At 32.9% G+C, this 20,577-nt stretch overlaps 1 protein-coding gene across 1 annotated transcript in view; it reads left to right on the plus strand.

Annotated features, from left to right (window-relative positions):
• LOC127872573 (uncharacterized) overlaps positions 1-20,577 on the plus strand; it is a 213,304-nt gene that overhangs the window by 3,282 nt on the left and 189,445 nt on the right. Inside the window, exon 4 of the mRNA XM_052415899.1 lies at positions 239-414. Within this exon, the coding sequence (XP_052271859.1) occupies positions 239-414 (176 nt within the window). The remainder of the gene's footprint in view (positions 1-238; positions 415-20,577) is intronic.

Below are 20,577 nucleotides of genomic sequence, written 5' to 3' on the forward strand. Positions count from 1 at the left end.
GACTACACATTCGTAAAAATACATATCTCAGTGGTAAAGGGTTAATACTGGTAAATGTTGGTTGGAAATAGCCTGCCCGTGGGTAGGTTATCTGACTTCTGCAGTTATTACTGAAATACAATGAGCCTTGTTCTTCAATTTGCGTAAATTGTCATCCCAGATTAGCCTGTGTAGTCTGCACAGGCTATTCAGAGACAACACTTTTGCTTTAAAAAAATAACTGCGTGCTCCTTTCCAGGCATGGGCCTGTTATTCCCCAATGACGATGTGGACTATCCCACTGACAAAATGGGCGACATGACGATGCCATACCCTGGTATGATGGACCCTCTTGGAGAGCTGAAACTCTGCGTTGTGTGCGGTGAACGCGCCAGTGGCTTCTACTTTGGAGCTCTTGTCTGTCTTCCATGCAAGGTATGCGTTAGATAGAGGCAGCAGACGTGTATGTCAAATATTACATTTCTGTATTCATTTTACCTCATAGTGCATTTCCTTGACATGAGAAATATAAAAAATGGCAAGCACTGTGAGCAAAGCAGGATTGTACAACAATGAAATAAATTTGAGCCAAATCATGCAAAAATGGTTCTTATGCCAATCATGCAGAAATGGTACTAATGCCAATCATGCAGAAATGGTACTAATGCCAATCATGCAGAAATGGTACTTATGCCAATCATGCAGAAATGGTACTAATGCCAATCATGCAGAAATGGTACTAACGCCAATCATGCAGAAATGGGTCTTATGCCATATGTGGCCACCATAGCTCCACACCAGCGAGCCCATTTTCACAAATTGATCAGGAGCTATGCTGTCTACAAATGAGACTGTGAAACCTTGCTTGATCTATAGTGGACAGGGTAGCCATATTTGGCATAAGACCCATTTTTGTATGAGCTGGCTCAAATTCACTCTATTATCTTTACAGGACTGCCTTTCCATTTATATATTTGTGTTATATGTTAATCATAACTAACAGTCCCTTTCTTTCATTTAAAGTTTTAAACATTATAATGTGAAAAGATATCAAATAGTGACTTATGGCTTCATGGATCGACCATTTGTTGAAGTATATTTCCATATTTTTTGTGCTGGCAAATTCTCATATTTGCTTCTTCATGTTTAAATCAACACATGACAAGTTAAATTTCAACCTTACAACTATTGTGGTAAAACACAAGTACAATACAAGTATTATTCATCATTTGAAATTTAACTCTTGGCAAATATTTACTTTATGAATGTTTTTGAGAAGTTACAAGTAGGACATATTTGTACATGTACTTTGTTCTCTATAAAGTATTTTTTAGAACATAATAGACCATAATATCATTCGATTTTATAGTCAGATGAAAAGTTTTTTTTCTCATGTTTGTCAGCTACCTCAATGTGACTCTATGTTATTACAATGTTTAAACTTGTTTTTGCAATTGAACGTTGTTAAATATATCAATATTGACTTATTGTCCATTAACAATTTTATGAATCAGTCAAGAAATTTTTTATTTGTTTTTCTGTAAACAATTTTTTTAAGTTTTGGTCCTCAGTGTATGGAGCCATAGGAGTTTTAGATAAACTTATTTTATTTACAAGTGAAAAACCAAAAAAGGGTTGCTTATTTAAGGTTTTTGCAGAAATAACCCTTTCCCACTAAGAAGCAAAGTAAAAATTGCTATGTGCAAACAGCATAAAACCAGAATAGCCTGCGAGTAACTCACAGTCTGTTCAGGTTTTGTGCTGTTTGTTATCTGCGAGTACCACCTAGAAACATATTTTGACGCATTTGTAGTCCCTTAGAAAGTTTAATTTAATTAAAGGTCTTTCTTCCTAAATTCAAGTTTTAAAGGCTTCATTTCAACCCTTAGATACTGATGAGCAGCAAACAGCATAAAACCTGAACAGACTGCGAGTTACTCGCAGGATTTTCTGGTTTCATGCTGCTTGCACATAGCACATTCACTTTGCTTCTGAGTGGGAAAGTGTTAAGTGTTAAGATACAATAATGTCATGCTTGATTCTCGCATTTTAAAGAAAACACTTCTTACAACCAATGTGCAAACGGCAAAATAGATTAAAGTTGTCCTTGGTATAAAATTGTGTTTTAAGTTTGTTTCTTTGAAGGTCATTACTTCAACTGTAATGCCGATCACCTGCAGATCCAAAAACTTGAGAAAGCTTAAGGATATTTTGAATGTAGTTAATGGTTGCATGGGGATTAAATAGTGGTTTAAAACTTGTGGTCTTCAACTTGATGAGATGTATTGAACAGTCTGAATTGTCCATCAAGAAGGGACCAGTCCAAAATACTTATCTGGTCAAGTGTGATAAGTACCTGTAGTAAAGTTTAGGAAACATGTGGGTTTTTTTTATGTAAAAGTGAAGCAAAAGAACCACTTAAAATTTTGTTGTTTTCACGTGCATGTTTTCTCAATACACTCCCATTCTCTTCTTTATCCTTCTATTGAAAAAAGTGTCATCGACAATTTGTACCAGTAATCAATTTTCAGCATTACATCATAACAAAATAATTGTTTATTCTCAGGTGATTTATATCGGTAGTGTATTATGTACCCTAACTATAGAAGTTCAAGTAACATACTGCAAGTACCAGCTTTGGTGTAGAAGATATTTGAATATGTTCTTAAAAGTTTGAAAATAGGTGAGTGTGGTTTCAAAAAAGGCTTATCTTTAAAAAGAGTTACATGTCACAATTGCATATAGCGGATCATGGCTGCATGAAGTATGTGGCATTACATTCTATACCATATTCAGCCACTACACAAAGCATGAAGAAAAAAGTACATGTGTTTCAAATCAAACAGACATTGTCTGACCTGTCAATACTCTTGGCATATGATCATATTAAATCTGGAATTTAATAATAGACATAGACATTATCTTTGAGCATAGTTGTATTCAGTTTTTGTTCTGAAATTGCATATAGATTAAAGACAATTGCCACATGTTTTTTTTTACATTGAACTAGTAATGTTTTTTTTTTAATTTAACTTATTTTAAGTGGTTCTAAAATACATTTACAAATAGTCATTGAAAGCAATCTTCATAATAAAATGAGCTGGTTTGGGAAAACAGGACTTAATGCATGTTGGTAAAAGACTGTTCTCCCAGATCAGCCTGTGCAACCCTCTCACAATCAGCAGGAACATCACTTTCTGCTTTTATATTTTGTTAAACCCTTTGCATGCTGGGAAATTTGTCATCTGCTAAAATGTCGTCTGCTGAATTTCTAAAATTAGCCATTTCTTCGATTTTTTTTCAAAGAATACTATCAGAATAGCAAACAGTTTGGATCCTGATGAGACGCCACGTTCTGTGGTGTCTCATCTGGATCCAAACTGTTTGCTAAGGCCTTCAAAATTCGGTTCCAGCGCTTAAAGGGTTAAAGAAAGTCTCTTCTTAGCAAAAAAACAACAGTTAAGGCAGAAAGTGTAGTACCTGTTTAGCCTGTGTGGACTGCACAGGCTAATCTGGGCTAAGACTTCATGCACATGCATTAAGCCCTGTTTTCCCAGAGCAAACATGTGCTGACTTATCAAACTTTTAACTCTTTCAGTGCGGGAACCGATTTTGAAGGCCTTTGCAAACAGTTTGGATCCAGATGAGACGCCACAGAACGTGGCGTCTCATCAGGATCCAAACTGTTTGCTATTCTGATAGTATTCTTTGAAAAAAATCAAAGAATATGCTAATTTTAGAAATTCAGCAGACGACATTTTAGCAGAAGACAAATTTCCCAGCATGCAAAGGGTTAAATACAGTAATGTTTTGTTATTGTTGTTGTAGAAACTGTACCATATGGAGTCACCAAAAACAACATTGATTTCAATGCTTACGATTTCCCATAGATGTTGAGTGGACCATGGGTTCAAGCAAACAAAATTAGAACACATAAAAGAATCATGTTTCTCCTTTCTGTCATTTATTATTACAACCAGTCACAGTTCAAATAGTTGGGCATGTTTTTCATGCGGATTAGACTAATACACTTGGTAGACCTTTAGATAAACAAGCAGTATATTCCTCGCTTGATTTAACAAATCTTTTGATCAAAATTTATGAATCTAATACATATGAGCCCCGATCTGAGAAAACCAGTCTTAATGCATGTACATTAAATATTGTTCCAGTCTAGCCTATGACACTTTCCACTTTAATTGAATTTTTGTTTTAAGAAGTCTTTTGTTAACAAAAATCCTCTCGAGGCGGAAAGTGTCATCCAAGATAAGCCTCTTGGATGATAATTTAAGAACATGTATCACCGTAAAAACTCAGTCATACGTCTATCAGCTCATATGTCGGGGAGTATAAAAATGGTTTAAAAATGTGACATTTTGTGTATGTGCACTTCATAAGTCGGGCAAAACGTACAGACTATTGGAAAATCAGTTAAAGTAAAATTGCAGCCCCATAAAATATATTTCCGATTCTGAGAAGCAACTATATTGTTTTACATGCTAATTATATTAAACAAACCTGATATTAAAGTAGTTAAACATAGTATTACCTTGCAAATTGGTAATTAGTAATAATCCAATTAAATACTGTGCCATTATTTAGGATATAAGTGTTTAGGAACTTTGTAAACACAAGCATCTGCCATTGTTAGGAAGTTGTACAGGAAGTTAGCCCCAGGTTTTCACTATTTGTAAACCATTAGCAAAGCGGGAATCATGAAATGATACTTTTCAACAATTAGGATTCTATGTATCTTATAATAATATTTTGTACATAAAATTTACTATTTTAAGCCATTCAATCAAAAGCAATTTTGTTTTAAAAGAATAAGATAAACAAATCAGAACACAAAAAAATGCATTCCTTCTTCACATTCTTTATTTTCATGATTAATCATTATTTATTCTTTACAAATATTCCGAATTGTGTAAATCATGAGGCGACACCCTATTTCAATAACCCTATCATTGAAGCAAGCAGCTTATTGGTGTTGGGTCCCATTGTTCACATATCGTAACAAGATATCACAAACGGATGCCGACATTCTGAAGTGGTCCTCAATAAAGCTTTATATGGCCAAAACAGCCACGTCTGACGTCATTGGGATGTATTGCTGCTGTGCCAATACTGTGGTCTTTATTGTTACATGATTACACGCCCCATTAATTTATATCAGCTTCGCTCTGGCAAAATTGGGCTCAACTCTTTCAGTGGGGGAACCGAATTTTGAAGGCCTGTGCAAACAGTTTGGATCCAGATGAGACGCCACAGAACGTGGCGTCTCATCAGGATCCAAATTGTTTGCTATTCTGATAGTATTCTTTGAAAAAAAATCGAAGAAAATGCTTATTTTAGAAATTCAGCAGACAACATTTTAGCAGACGACAAATTTCCCAGCATGCAAAGGGTTAATGCATTTGCGTTAAGTGTCATCCCAGATTTGCCGTTGCAATCCGCATAGGCTACTCAGGGACGACTCTTTGGGTTTTTATGGAATTTTGTGTTTAAACTTTTTTGTGTGGACTGCACAGGCTAAGCAGACCCATTTCCCAGAATGGAAATATTTGTTTTAGTAGGGTTTGCCTATTAGGCAATTGAAAACTGAGTAATTTGGTTCAGGACATGAATTGTACATTAATATTATAGTAACAATAAGTTAAATAACATGATGTGAGTTTATTCAAGCCAAAGATTTTTTTGAGTTACGTGCTGTGAACAAAAAATAATTAAAGTTTAATTATTTTTTCTAGCCGTAATCATACTATTTATTTTGTTTGTTTGTTTTTCAAAATTTATCTGCAACAATTTTATTTTATATTTTTAACATGTTGGCTGTCTTTACAGGTTATGTTATGATTTTCATGCCAATAATTTTACTTTGTATTTTTGTTTAATTTCAAGAATATTCTAAATTAGTTCTTTTAGAACATTAACTGTACTGCATCATTTACAATGTATGGTCTAAACGAAATAAAATCCCTGATCTCACTTCACTGTTAACAAGTCACTTCAAGAAGAACAAAGAATCTTATAGAACATTTATATTGCCAATACAAACAATAGGACTTTGTATTGTGACATTTATATGAGAACAATCATGACTGGCAGATTTTCAAAAGATGAAATAGCAAATTTGGAAATCTGAAAACGCTTGAGATGTATCACACATTTAAGTTTGAATGTCTGACAAACAAGTATTTTACAACGTAAAAAATGAGAATATTTATCCAGTCTGTGATAAATCCACAACATGGGTCCTTTTTATCTGCATTTTTATCAAATCCACCGATGTGGAGTGCTGTTTTAAACAAGTAATAATCATAAAATAGTGATGAAAGTGAATATAATGCCTTAACCCTTTCCAACTCAGAAGCAAAGTGAAAATGGCTACATTTGTATTTGCAAACAGCATAAAACCAGAACAGCCTGGAGTAACTCGCAGTCTGTTCAGGTTTTATGCTGTTTGCTGCTCATTAGTTTCTAAGGGTTGGAACTGAAACCTTTAAAACTTAAGATATAGTAAGATAGGTCGTTTATTAAATATAACTTTCCATAGGACTTCAAATGCGTCAAAATACGTATCTACGTGGTATAGGGTTAACTGGAGGTAAAGATACCAGTTTGAAGGCCTGCTTGAGTATCGTGCTTAAAAACATCAAGTAAAATACAGTGACAATATTTTGAGTCATTTAATGTCAATTATATTTGAAGAAATTGTCTCATGTATTCCTTATTTAAAGGGGCCTTTTCACGTTTGGGTAATTTGACAAAATTGGAAAAGTTGTTTCAGATTCACAATTTTTCGTTTTAGTTATGATTATTTGTGAGGAAACAGTAATACTGAACATTTCCCATGCTCTAAAATATCCATTATATGCATCTTTTGACGATTTAAAAACTTGAAAATTATAAAGCGTTGCAACACGAAACAAATTAATAATTTGGAGAGTTTTGTTGTTGTCGTTGAATTTTGTGAAACTATGAGGATTGCTTATATAAAGTATAAAATACATCTGTATCAGGAAGGATGGCCGAGTGGTCTTAGTGGTAGATTTTTTACTCCATAGCAGGACTCTAGAGGTCAGTGGTTCGAGTCGTGCTGTCAGGGTTACCTTTTTTTTCTTTTTTTAAATTTTATTCTGGATTTTTTACTGGAGCTTTTTAGATCCAATGTTAATATTATTTATCAATATAAAGCATTTAATGACAAACTTCAAAACATGCCAAAATCTGTGAAAAGGCCCCTTTAATATAGACCTGTATGATGAGCCTTTTAATGTATAATATTATAATTAACAATATAAAATTCAATGAAACACAAATATAGAGCTTGTGATGCAATTTATAACAACAACCTTTGTTACTATCCAATATCTAATATCAGCGGTAAATATGAAACTAAGAATCCACGACAAATAAATGACCATTTAATTTTTGCCAATAAAACATGTTCATATTTGCTCTCGAATATTGCATTGTGTGGCAACAATACAGGAATTAAATTCCATTTAAAAGTGGCGAAATCTTATAAAAGAATCTGGAATGCATGTACCTTGCCAACCAATGTCCCAACCCTGTCTAGTAATGTGGAAGCGATAAACATATTTTGAAGGCATTAACTCAGTTCAGATAAGGAATGCTCATTTTTACATGTACAATGCAGAGGACGAGATTTTGGCAGGTTACATGGGTTATTGAGCCTACCGTCTAGAGAAAAGGCCTTGGCAAACAGCGCAGACCCAGATGCGGGGTCTCATCAGGGTCTGCGCTGTTTGCTTAAAGGAATTTCTTTAAGAAATATTCTAAATATAGAAATAAATATACTAAACATCCCAAATTTTGGAAATGAATTGATCCAACTAAGAAGGCTGGGAGAGTCCACTAAGGCATAAAGGGGTTAAAATAACAGCATACATTCATAAAACATACTCATTGTTTCCATGTAAAGAACAGTAATTTGTATGTACATATAGAAATAAAAAGATAATATCTAAATTAAACCATATTTGAATATTGGAAATTAATGTTTTAACCCTTTGCATGCTGGGAAAATTGTCATCTGCTAAAATGTTGTCTGCAGAATTTCTAAAATTAGCATTTTCTTCGATTTTTTTCACAGAATACTATCATAATAGCAAACAGTTTGGATCCTGATGAGACGCCACGTTATGTGGCGTCTCATTTGGATCCAAACTCTTTGCAAAGGCCTTCAAAATTCGGTTCCAGCACTGAAAGAGTTTAACAAAATTAAGATCATAAAGGGATGACTCAATGATGTTTTTAAAACTGTGTTATTACCTCTTTTAGAGGTTCATCTTCATTATTCAATCTGTAAATCTGCTTATTTAGGTTTATTATCTTAAGTAGAAGGTCAAGAGGCAGTACATGTTGTGTCCCTTCATCAAAAGTTAATCTGGTATGATTTAAGGAAAGGTCGGATTAAAGATTAATCGTATTAAAAAGATATTGTTTATGAATTTGATTTTGGTACACTTTGTTTCCTTGCTGCAGACATTTAAAACAAAGATGTTTTCAAAATTCATAAATGAAAGCTTGGGCTAAATCAAAGCGATAATAGAGTTAGAAGGCTGGTGACTAAGAAAGGACAAATAAAGCAAGGAAAATACGATAAGTTTCTAAATATAAGCTTCTTTAACCCTTTCCCACTCAGATGCAAAGTGAAAATGGCTTTGTGGAAACAGCATAAAACCAGAACAGCCTGCGAATAACTTGCAGTCTGTTCAGGTGTTATGCTGTTTGCTGCTCATCAGTATCTAAGGGTTAGAAATTTAGCCTTTAAAACTTGAATCTACATGTAGTAATAAAGGTCTTTAATTAAATTTAACTTTCTAAGGGACTACAAATGCATCAAAATACGTATCAAAGTGGGAAAGGGTAAATATTGATGTTTTTTTGTATTCACCATTATTAGACCACTAAAACAAGTTTGCGGGCATATAGTGATCACACCATCCATATCTGTCTGTCTGTCTGTTTGAACAAACAATAGATACTTAGTTGTTTCAAAAAGGGACATAAGTATGCATTTGTAAGAAGCAGCTTCCTTAGGGAGGCTGAATTAGTGTATTGGAAAGGGGGTCAAAATGGCAATATTGTTAGTAATCAATGAAGTATAAAAAATATAATAAACACTTTTTGTACAATGATGACCTTTGTACAAGAACCAGACCTCTAATCTTCAATAATCAAATGTTTAAAGGGATCTGTTCACGTTTTGATATTGACAAAATTGAAAACAAATGTTTCAGATTTGCAAATTTTTTGTTGTTACTAATAATTATGTTTTTTGCAAGGAAAAAGTAATACTGAACATTTATCATGCTCTAAATTATTCATTGTACTTATCTTTAAACTATTTAAAGATTTGAAAATTATAAAGCGTTACAAATGCGAAACAAGGGAATAATTTGAATAGTTCTCTTTTTAAACATTAGGAGGATTGCTTATATAAAATATAAAATACCTCTCTAATTATATCAGCATGTATGACGGAGTGGTTTAAGGGCTAGAATTTTACTCTAAATGTTTTTGGTTTGAGCCCAGATGGGGTTTACTTTGTTTTCTTTCTTGACTTTTATTCTTGTTTTATACTGGCACTCTTTAATTCCATTGTTTACATTTATCAATTTAAAACATTCTTCCAAACATGTTAAAATCTGTGAACAAGTTCCTTTGAGGTCACAACAATACTGAAGACTGTCACCATAGTGACAACCCTTGAATTTTGTTAGTAAAATCATATTTATTGTCCCCTACCGGTTTCACCGGAGGGGACTTATGGTTTGCGCTCTGTCCGTCACAATTTTCTGGATCCTGGGATAACTTTTGTAGTTCTTACCCGTCTGTAGATCTGCCGCGGAATCATATGGAATTCTATGGAAATCGTTAGATGGAATTCCGTGGAGTATTGGCACTAACTTTCCATCCGATTCCATGCAATCAATGGAAAAGTGAAAAAAAAACAGAAGAGGGACTTGATATGGGATGGAATTCCATAAAATGCCGTGGAATTCCATAGAATTCCGTGGCATTCCATAGAATGCCGTGGAATTACATAGAATGCCGTGGAATTCCATAGAATGCCGTGGAATTCCATAGAACGCCGTGGAATTCCATAGAATGCCGTGGAATTCCATAGAACGCCGTGGAATTCCATAGAATGCCGTGGAATTCCGTGAAAAGCTATGGAATTTAATAAAAAGCTGGAATAACATAGAAAAAAACAGATTATAGATAAAAGGCATTTTATTGATTTTGAAAAACAAATGTGAATGTAACTAGAGGTTTCATCATAGAAGTTAAACAAGAACAAGATATGGCATCAATCATTAATCACACACGTGCAGTCACAGTACATATTCAAAAATGAGTGGTTTTACATTTTCATAAAGTACCAACTCTCTTAACCACAGGCATGCACACACACATTCAAAAACACATCCATAAACATGCACGCATATACAGGTGAGAAAAGAAAAACTTATAAAAGGCACAATATAAAACATAGAAGTAGAATTTTACATTTCTCTTATGACAAGTATACTTCCTTTCTCACATATGTTCATAAGCACACACAATTACATGCACACACACATGACGCACAATTGTTCTCAAGTTTTTTCTCATAAAATTTAACGTTCAACAACTGTTCCTTATTAATTCTAGAACACTTTCAGTATTATAACAGAAGTTCAGTTTTAGTTGATGTGTTCCAGTACAATTCTAGAAAAGTTCCGAAGGTTAACTTCAAATACTTAAGTCTGAAACCAACTTTCTAGAAAACAAATTCCCATGCAGACAGCCAGTATTCAAGTACTGAGCATAATTAATAATAATACATAACAAATTAACAACTGTTGTAAATTTGTTATTTATCATACTATGCTCAGTACTGTTGAACACGGACTTCATTCAATTATCCAAGTTTCAAATTCCTAAATTAAAAAAAATATAATAAATTAAGACAAAAAACAAACACAAAATACAATTCACAAAATAAATAACTGGTCTTTTTTATACAAGAAGTAACCAAAATAAGACATGTCACCAGCCACAGACTGCCAGGCTTAACACAGAGGCTAGTTTTTAAAAATGTTTGTCCAAGTCTTCCACTGCCATTTTCCTTTTTTTCTGAGAATATTGAACACCAGTCACTGCCTCCGGGTTCTTTTTGGTATGAGGTACATTGTATACTGCTCACATGTGCTATACAGAATAAAAAATCATAAAAATGTCTAAAGCAAAGAGTTATTTACATTCAAACTATAACAAGAGATTGCAAAGCAATATGGTCCCCTACCTTTGTTGCCATAGCAACCAGAATTCTTGTATTATAAACAACATGAAATGACGTGCAAAATGTCCTTATTGTCATCTGTTCATGTTTCAAGTTTCATGAAAAAATACTTAGAACTTTTAAAGTTATCACAGGATCCAGAAAAGTGTAACTGACTTAGACCAATATATTGAATTCCAAAAAGACAAAATACTTTCAGGTGATTAACATTAAATAACTTATCTAGCCCAGGGCATGACAATATTTACCATGAATTTGTGGCCCTGTAAGTCCTCTAGGTAAATGCGCTTAAAGAGCCGCTTTGCTGTTGGATTATTTCCCTGCCAAACTCTGCAGTATCTTCCATCAACTGGTCAATGGTAATTAAAGCACATAATGAAAATGTATAGGGAACGTAATTCATGAAATGTTTTAAATATTAAGTTGTTAAATGGTCTTTAGAAAGAGAACTAAAAACGAAGTGAATACATCGCAAAGCACTAAGCATAACTTAATTTGTTGGTATGATTAGTACAAATTTATTATTGCTATAATTAGAATGATGTGTAATTCTATTGGTATGAAAATGCACACTCAGATACCTAAAAACCAATTCTATTGGTTTAATTTTTTATTTACAAGCAAATATGTTGAATTGATATCCCCCGCCAATATGCTTCTGGACACATAAGTATTATATTTGACACTCAAACAAGCATTTTTTTAAAGATACAAAGGGCCATAACCCCGTTTTTAACAGATGGCGTACAATGCCATTTGGCGTGCATCATCCTCTTATCCATATATATACTCGAACCAGGTTTCAATGAAATCCGCCAAAATACTTCCAGGATATGGCCTTGGACACACAAAAAAGCATTTTTCAAGATACAAAGGGCCATAACTCTGTTATAAACTAATGGTGTACAATGCCATTTGGCATGCATCATCCTCTTATCCATATACATACTCACACCAAGTTTCAGTGAAATCTGCCAAAGCACTTCCAAGATATGGCTACGGACGAGGGATAATAATAAACATTAACACCATTAATGAGCATTGAGTGCTCAACATGCACAGTACAAAACTTCCTTAGCCTCAGTTCTATAACCTTGCATGATAAAATTCTGATACTACATTCAACGTTATTAATTTCTCCACATAGGTCTTATTACTTCCTTTTTCACCCTGCAAACTCCACTAAGTGAAAATTTGGGTGACAGCTGCTTTTAAACTAATATTTGTCATACTAAAACCTCAAATATCACATAAAAGGTCTACAATAATGTCATAAGAAGATTAAATTTAAAGGAATATTTAGAAATAATAAAAATCACAAACCTTCAGTTGTTGTTCTATTCCTAGACAGACTGCTCAAACACTGTAGGCATCACTCTTTAACAATATTTCATGTCACTTTCCAAATGATATAAATACATAAGTATTTTAAGAAAGTGTTTTTAATGGAAAAACTAATGAACTCTTCTGTTTGTTAAATTTCTTTAACTTTATTTTAACAAGTTAAACCAGTACATTTTCCACCATGTTTCATGTTTCAATCCAACAGGTAAACTTTCTGTATTTGAATTCAGCCAATTAGAAAAGGCTGTTATATCTTATAACCAATAGATTTGCAGCAAACATACCCAACATCTGACTCACTGCACAAGCTGGGCTTATCAGATAGATTGACAACCTGGACTGGCTGAGTTTGAGAAAAAACAGTGTGTATACCACATGGACAGGGTTAAGGAATTTAAACTTGTATAAATTGCTTTGAAAGTAACAACTACTCCTACTTTTGCAGAACTACTACTTTAATTACTACAGCATCAACAACACCACCACAAACAACAACAGCAACAATAACAGCAGCAACAACAACAGCAACAGCAGCAACAACAGCAGCAACAACAACAGCAGCAACAGCAGCAGCAACAACTGCTACTACTGCAACAACTGCTACTACTGCTACTTCTATTGCTACTACTATTGCTACAGAAACTGTTAATGCTACTACTTCTACTACTTCTACTACCACCACAACCTCTACTGATATAAAAAACACTACTGCTACTACATCAATTACTACAACAACAACACCTACTACAACAACAACAACTTCTACTACTAATACAGCTACTACATCTACAACTACTACTACTACTACTACTGCTGCTGCTGTCGCTACTATGAAGTCTATTTGGCTATTTGTAAGTGTAAGGTGTTCTTTATGTGTTCTTATTCCCCATTAGAACTTTTGTAGAACTTACTGGTTCTTAAAGCATTCTAGATGTGTTCTAGAACTACATTTTAAAACATTTTTAGAAATTTCTTGACCATATTTTGTCCTTGAAATGTTCTAAAAAGGTTCTTGAAATTATTGGAACAGTTTCAGTCCTAAACCATTTTCCACAAATGGTCTGGATTTATTCTAAAAAAACTGTTTTGGAACAATTCCAGAACATACGTTTTAGAACACAAATATGGAACAGTTCCAGAACTGTTCTATGGAACAGTTCCAGAACTGTTCCAATTTCTAGAACAAATTTATAATTATCTTTATTGCATTTTCTTTTAAATACAAAATACATGATGCAAATAAATTCATATATGTATTAAACTACAAATACATTTCAGACAACCAGCGAAAATTTTCTAAGTTATTTTCCATTGATTTCCATCCCAAAAAATGTATAAGTTATTTTCCATAACGATTTCCGTTGATTAAAATGGCTAAGTCCAACTTTCCATGATGTTTTCCATACATTCCGTGGAAATGCATGGAATTTTAGTTGAGATTCCGTGGAATTCCATAACAGCTTCAGATGGAAAATTGGCAAGTGGATGGAATTCCATCAAATTCCATGGATTCCATCGATTTCCGTAGAATTCCATAATATTTTCTATGGAATTCCATAGAAAAGTGCTAATGACTATGGCAGATCTACAGACGGGTAATATTTTTTCATGAAACTTGAAACATGGATAGATGGCAATATGGACATTATGCACGTCATTTCATTTGGTTTCTACGTCAAAAATTCTGGTTGCTATGGCAACAAATAGACTAGAAATACTGCTGAAAATGGTGTTTTTTTCTGGATCCTGCGATAACTTTAAAAGTTCTTAATATTTTTTCATGAAACTTGAAATATGGATAGATGGCAATATGGACATTATGCACATCATTTCATTTTGTTCCTACGTCAAACATTCTGGTTGCTATGACAACAAATATATAAAAAAAAGATTTTTTTTCTGACACTGGTGGAATTTCTGACAATGGTGGAGCCGGTTTACTGTGCATTTTTACAGAAAGTATTATGTTTAAAAAAATTAAATTTAAATTTAACTGACGCTTTATGAATGTTAAAGATGATTATCAAAAAATGTACCTTTTGAGCATTTTTTATTTTTATTGCAACGAGTACATAAATAGCTTTAATTGTAGATTTTGTGTGTGGTTAATAATTTAAGGAGAAAATTATGGGTTGGATAGATCCGTTGTTAAGATAACAAATTGAGTAATAATGCATGATTCTGATTTAATAGATATAATGTATCAAAACAGTGAATTGGCTCTTTAAGTTACCATCATTGTATATGAAAAGTGCCTCATTCACACTGTTACCTTAATTTATACTTTTTATACAAACAAACCATTTTCCTCTTTTATTTTTTTCATGGGCAGAAATAAGTTACTCAGACTCTATGACTTTTGTCTTCATTCTTTTTTCTCACATATCAATAATTTCCATTTATTATACATATAGAGGATATTTGTTGGATCCGGTGGATTATCGATTTTAATTCACGAGTGATCATAGAAAATAATATTTTCACGAGTGGCGCAGCCACGAGTGAAAATATATATTTTCTATGATCACGAGTGAATTAAAATCGATAATCCACCGAATCCAACAAATTTTCTTTTTATTTAATGCATTTTTTACAGTTTATATACATTGTTCAAGAGTTTAGCTAACGAATTTTGCTGGGATAATGACGTCATTTCGTCAAAATATGACGTCATTTCACAGTAAACAATGAAAATTATTGATAATTCTCACTGATAATTTTCACTGTTTGAAACAGTGAAATTATCAGTTTTAATTCACTGATATTTCTCTATAAACCACCGGAAAGCATTAAAGGGATCTTTTCACGCTTTGGTAAATTGACAAAATTGAAAAAAGTTGTTTCAGATTCGCACATTTTCGTTTTAGTTATGATATTTGTGAGGAAACAGTAATACTGAACATTTACCATGGTCTAATATAGCCATTATATGCATCTTTTAACGATTTTAAAACCTAAAAATTATAAAGCGTTGCAACGCGAAACGATTGAATAATTTGGAGAGTTCTGTTTTTGTCGTTAAATTTTGTGAATCTACGAAGATTGCTTATATAAGGTATAAAATACGTCAAGTATGTGTACTCGGCGGAATAGCTCAGTAGGCTAAAGCGTTTTTACTTCAGGACTCTGGCAGGACTCCAGGGGTCACTGGTTCGAAACCTGCTCCGGGCAATGTTCTTTTCCTTTTTTTAATTTTATTCTTGATTTTTTACTGGAGCTTTTACGATCCAATGTTTACATTTATCAATATAAAGCATTTAATGAATAAGTTAAAAAATGCCAAAATCTGTGAAAAGGCCCCTTTAAATAAAACATTATTCTTATGAAAAACTGACTTTTTAAAAAATAATCATATTTGACAGATTATGGTAAATAATTTGTATGACAATTTGTTATTCATTCGAAAACATTTGCACTCTTAGTATTTTATAAGGCTTTTTCTTCATTAAAAGAATTAACCCTTTGCATGCGGTGAAATTTGTCGTCTGCTAAAATGTTGTCTGCTGAATTTCCAAATTTAGCATTTTTTTCGATTTTTTTCAAAGAATATTATCAGAATAGCAAACAGTTTGGATCCTGATGAGACGCCACATTTTGTGGCGTCTGATCTGGATCCAAACTGTTTGCAAAGGCCTTCAAAATTAGTTCCAGCACTGAAAGAATTAAAACTGTTGCGATACAACTTCAAGAAACTTTATATGGGTAGACCACAAACTGGATTATTAGATAAACATTCCGGGGTTACAATTTTTGCTGATAAGAAAAACATTTTCCTATGGTAAGATGGAAATGCTTTGTCAATAAATCAGTATACACCGTAACAAATTGTGTTTCAAAATGTCACAAGACCTTAAAACATTGCATACTGAAATGATTAAAGCATTTATTACATTCTGTCGCCAACAAAATTCCTCATTTGTGTTTAGAAAAAGTACATGATTGTATTTTAAGCCCACTTCATCAAAAAGTCAGTCTTTGCCTGGTTTCAGGAAACTTGGTCAGACTGTTAATCTTGACAATATCAAAGCAAAGTTTTAACCCTTTGCATGCTGGGTAATTTGTCGTCTGCTAAAATGTCGTCTGCTGATTTTCTAAAATTAGCCATTTCTTCGATTTTTTTCAAAGCATACTATTAGAATAGCAAAGAGTTTGGATCCTGATGAGATGCCACATTCTGTGGCGTCTCATCTGGATCCAAACTGTTTGCAAAGGCCTTCAAAATTCCGTTCCAGCGCTTAAAGGGTTAATCGGGTTAAAGTGCATTAAAAAACTAGGTCAACTTGTCAAATCTTAGAAAAACCTTTTAACCATGTAAGTAGCCTTATTTCTGATCCAATTTTGATGACTTTGGTCAGATTATTTTTCTTGACATTATCAAAGCCAAGTTTGAATCGCAGGGCCTAAAAAAAGGTCACAATTTCAAAATTATGTAATAACAATATAGAAAACACATTAATGATTCAATCTTGTCAAAATTTATTCTTCTTTTTTTATCTTTACAATATATAGGCCAAGTTTGAATATTATATATGCTCAAAAACCTGGTCACAAGGTCAAATCTTGTTATCATTCTAAAAGATACATGTATGACTCAATCTTTATAAAACTTGGTCATATTGTTAATCGTAACAATATCAACCAGGATTGAATCTAGGTCACCTGCTTCAAAAACTAAATCCGCCGGTCAAATCTTAGGAAAGCATTATTGCAATTCAAGAAGCCAAATGTATGTCTCTTTCTTGATGGAACCTGCTCAGAATTATTATCTTTACCATATCTAGGCCAAGTTTAACCCTTTGCATGCTGGGAAATTTGTCATCTGCTAAAATGTCGTCTGCTGAATTTCTAAAATTAGCATTTTCTTTGATTTTTTTCGAAGAATACTATCAGAATAGCAAACAGTTTGGATCCTTATGAGACGCCATGTTTTGTGGCGTCTCATCTGGATCCAAACTGTTTGCAAAGGCCTTCAAAATTCGGTTCCCGCACTGAAAGAGTTAAAAAAGAAGGTCACAATATAAAAATTATGTAATAACAATATAGAAAACACATTAATGATTCAATCTTATCAAAACTTATTCTTCTTTTTTTTATCTTTACAATATATAGGCCAAGTTTGAATATTATATATGCTCAAAAACCTTGTCACAAGGTCAAATCTTGTTATCATTCTAAAAGATACATGTATGACTCAATCTTTATAAAACTTGGTCATATTGTTAATCGTAACAATATCAACCAGGATTGAATCTAGGTCACCTGCTTCAAAAACTAAATCCGCCGGTCAAATCTTAGGAAAGCATTATTGCAATTCACGAAGCCAAATGTATGTCTCTTTCTTGATGGAACCTGCTCAGAATTATTATCTTTACCATATCTAGGCCAAGTTTAACCCTTTGCATGCTGGGAAATTTGTCATCTGCTAAAATGTCGTCTGCTGAATTTCTAAAATTAGCATTTTCTTTGATTTTTTTCGACGAATACTATCAGAATAGCAAACAGTTTGGATCCTGATGAGACGCCATGTTCTGTGGCGTCTCATCTGGATCCAAACTGTTAGCAAAGGCCTTCAAAATTCAGTTCCAGCACTGAAAGAGTCAAATCAAAGTCATGTGTGTTGACAAAACTAGGTCACTAGAGGTCAACTCCAAGAAAAGCCTTGGTATCATGCTAAAGGACTTATGTATGACTCAATATTGATACAACTTGCTTAGAATGTTTATCTTGACAATATCTAAAGGAAGTTAAAATCTGGGTTATATATTTGTGCAGTGTTCATTCAAATAGCATTTATTGTTATCTCATGTTATAGAGTACATTCTTTTTAATTTGCTTTATCAGTATTACAACTTTGACCTTCTTGTTGTTTTTTGTTTACACTGTTTCCATGGATACTGCCATGATAAACATAATTGTCATCTTCCTCCTTCAATTTCTTTGTTCATGAAAGTGTCAACATTGAAAATCTGTCATAATGACTTTGGAATAAAATCATACATAAATGGAGCACATTTATTATAATTTTAGGTCACAAATCATTCAAACCACTGTGACGTAGAGGTAATGCTGAATTAATATATCAGGTTAACCACAAAATTTATATTGGTATACATAAATTGTACTGTCAATATTATCGAACAAATCTTTCATCAAAGTTGTAATTAGTGTTACACGCCCATCTATATGGTAGCTCCATTATCCATTTCAAAATGGCCTTGCACTTAAGAATCCATTTTCAAGGTTTATTTGTTTCTTAATGTTATCTGATTGAATACTGTTGGCGTATTAACTTGAGAAATTTGTATGTCATCCTGCTATAATATGGCGTCACAGTTATATAATCAAAGGACTGGAATGTTTGAAAGTCCCTTACTGGCTTTCAAATAACAATTGGTAGAGTACATTAAGACTTGCAGTCATCACTAGCTTCTAAAAAAAATGAAGTTAATGCGCATTAAACCAAATTTATTGTGCATTCAATACAATTGAAAAAAAAATAGGAAAAAATACACTAAATGTTTTTTTTTCCTGCATTTATTAACTGAAGTGCATTTGATGTCTTATCATGAAATAAATACATGTATGTATACTTTAAATGTATTTTAATTACATTTCCAGGAAATTCATCCACTGTTTTTTTATAAAAAAAAGTACAGAGAAATTATTTATTAAATTAGTAAGAAATGTGCCTATGTTTTTGTAGAAGTAGATTCCCGAGTATTACCGTACTGGTTAATTTCCCAATTACAGAGGAGTTTTTATGATGTCAGTAATAATCTTCTTTGTAAATCTATCTTAAACATGGGTCAATTATCTTCATAAGGCTCATGAAATGACTTTACAGATTATTATTTTTTACAATTCTGATTTTTATTCCAACCTTTTAAATTTGAGTTATTTATATTGTAAATATATATCTCTTTTTTGCCATAACTGTTTTTCATGACTTCTCCAAGACAGTATTCATCAGCATCTAGCTGTAGAAGCCAATGTTCGATAAGTTTATTTACGCCCATTTGAAAGCCATTACACCTAATCACTTAAAGTTACATTACCTGTTTTTATTATTGTTAATGTTTATTTACAAATTTTATAGGTGGCATGAAATACCTTTTTTGACAGAAAAGATTTTGTAACAATTCACTCATATCCCGCTCAGAAGCAGTTGCTATGTGCAACCAGCATACAACCAGATATGCTATGTGCAACCAGCATACAACCAGATATGCTATGTGCAACCAGCATACAACCAGAAACCAGAACAGCCTGCACAAAACTTACAGTCTGTTCATGTTTTGTGCTGTTTGCTTCTCATCATGAGTATGCTAATAGGCTTGTTGATTTGTGCCTAATTTTCCTAAAGTTGTTACATTATCAATATTTTATAAAAAATATGACAAAGAATCATTATAAACATAATTATTAACTTTTTTTTTTTTTTTTTCAAATGTTAATCATCTGTAAAAACAGTAAATAATCGATTGCGTTGATAGTTTCAAACCACCATCTTGAAAGTAGGGTTCTTGTTGAGCCGTGTATTCTGATTGGCTATTCCAATTTCAAGATTTGCATTCTATAAATAGCCTGAAAACTGACATTGCAGAGAAGGTTAATTTCTTTTGGAAAAATGTCACCAGACGATGTAGAATCGAAAATTATAAATAAACGATTTTGTGTTACTTAGGAACACAATATGAAAAATGTATAAAAGAGGAAATATTTAATAAGAGTTGTGATGAATTACATTATTGACACATTTTTAATCAGCAGAACAATGGTGACTTGGTTAACACTTTTCGGTAATGACTGCATCATTTGGGAACGTTATTTCAAATGATTGATGGTTGGAAATCAAGCCTTTAAAACTTGAATCTTGTAAAACTGGTCTTCAATTTAATTTGAATTAATTAGGCACTGCACAATTTTAATGTGCAAAG

Source organism: Dreissena polymorpha, chromosome 3 (assembly GCF_020536995.1).
Source record: "Dreissena polymorpha isolate Duluth1 chromosome 3, UMN_Dpol_1.0, whole genome shotgun sequence".
NCBI lineage: Eukaryota > Metazoa > Mollusca > Bivalvia > Myida > Dreissenidae > Dreissena > Dreissena polymorpha.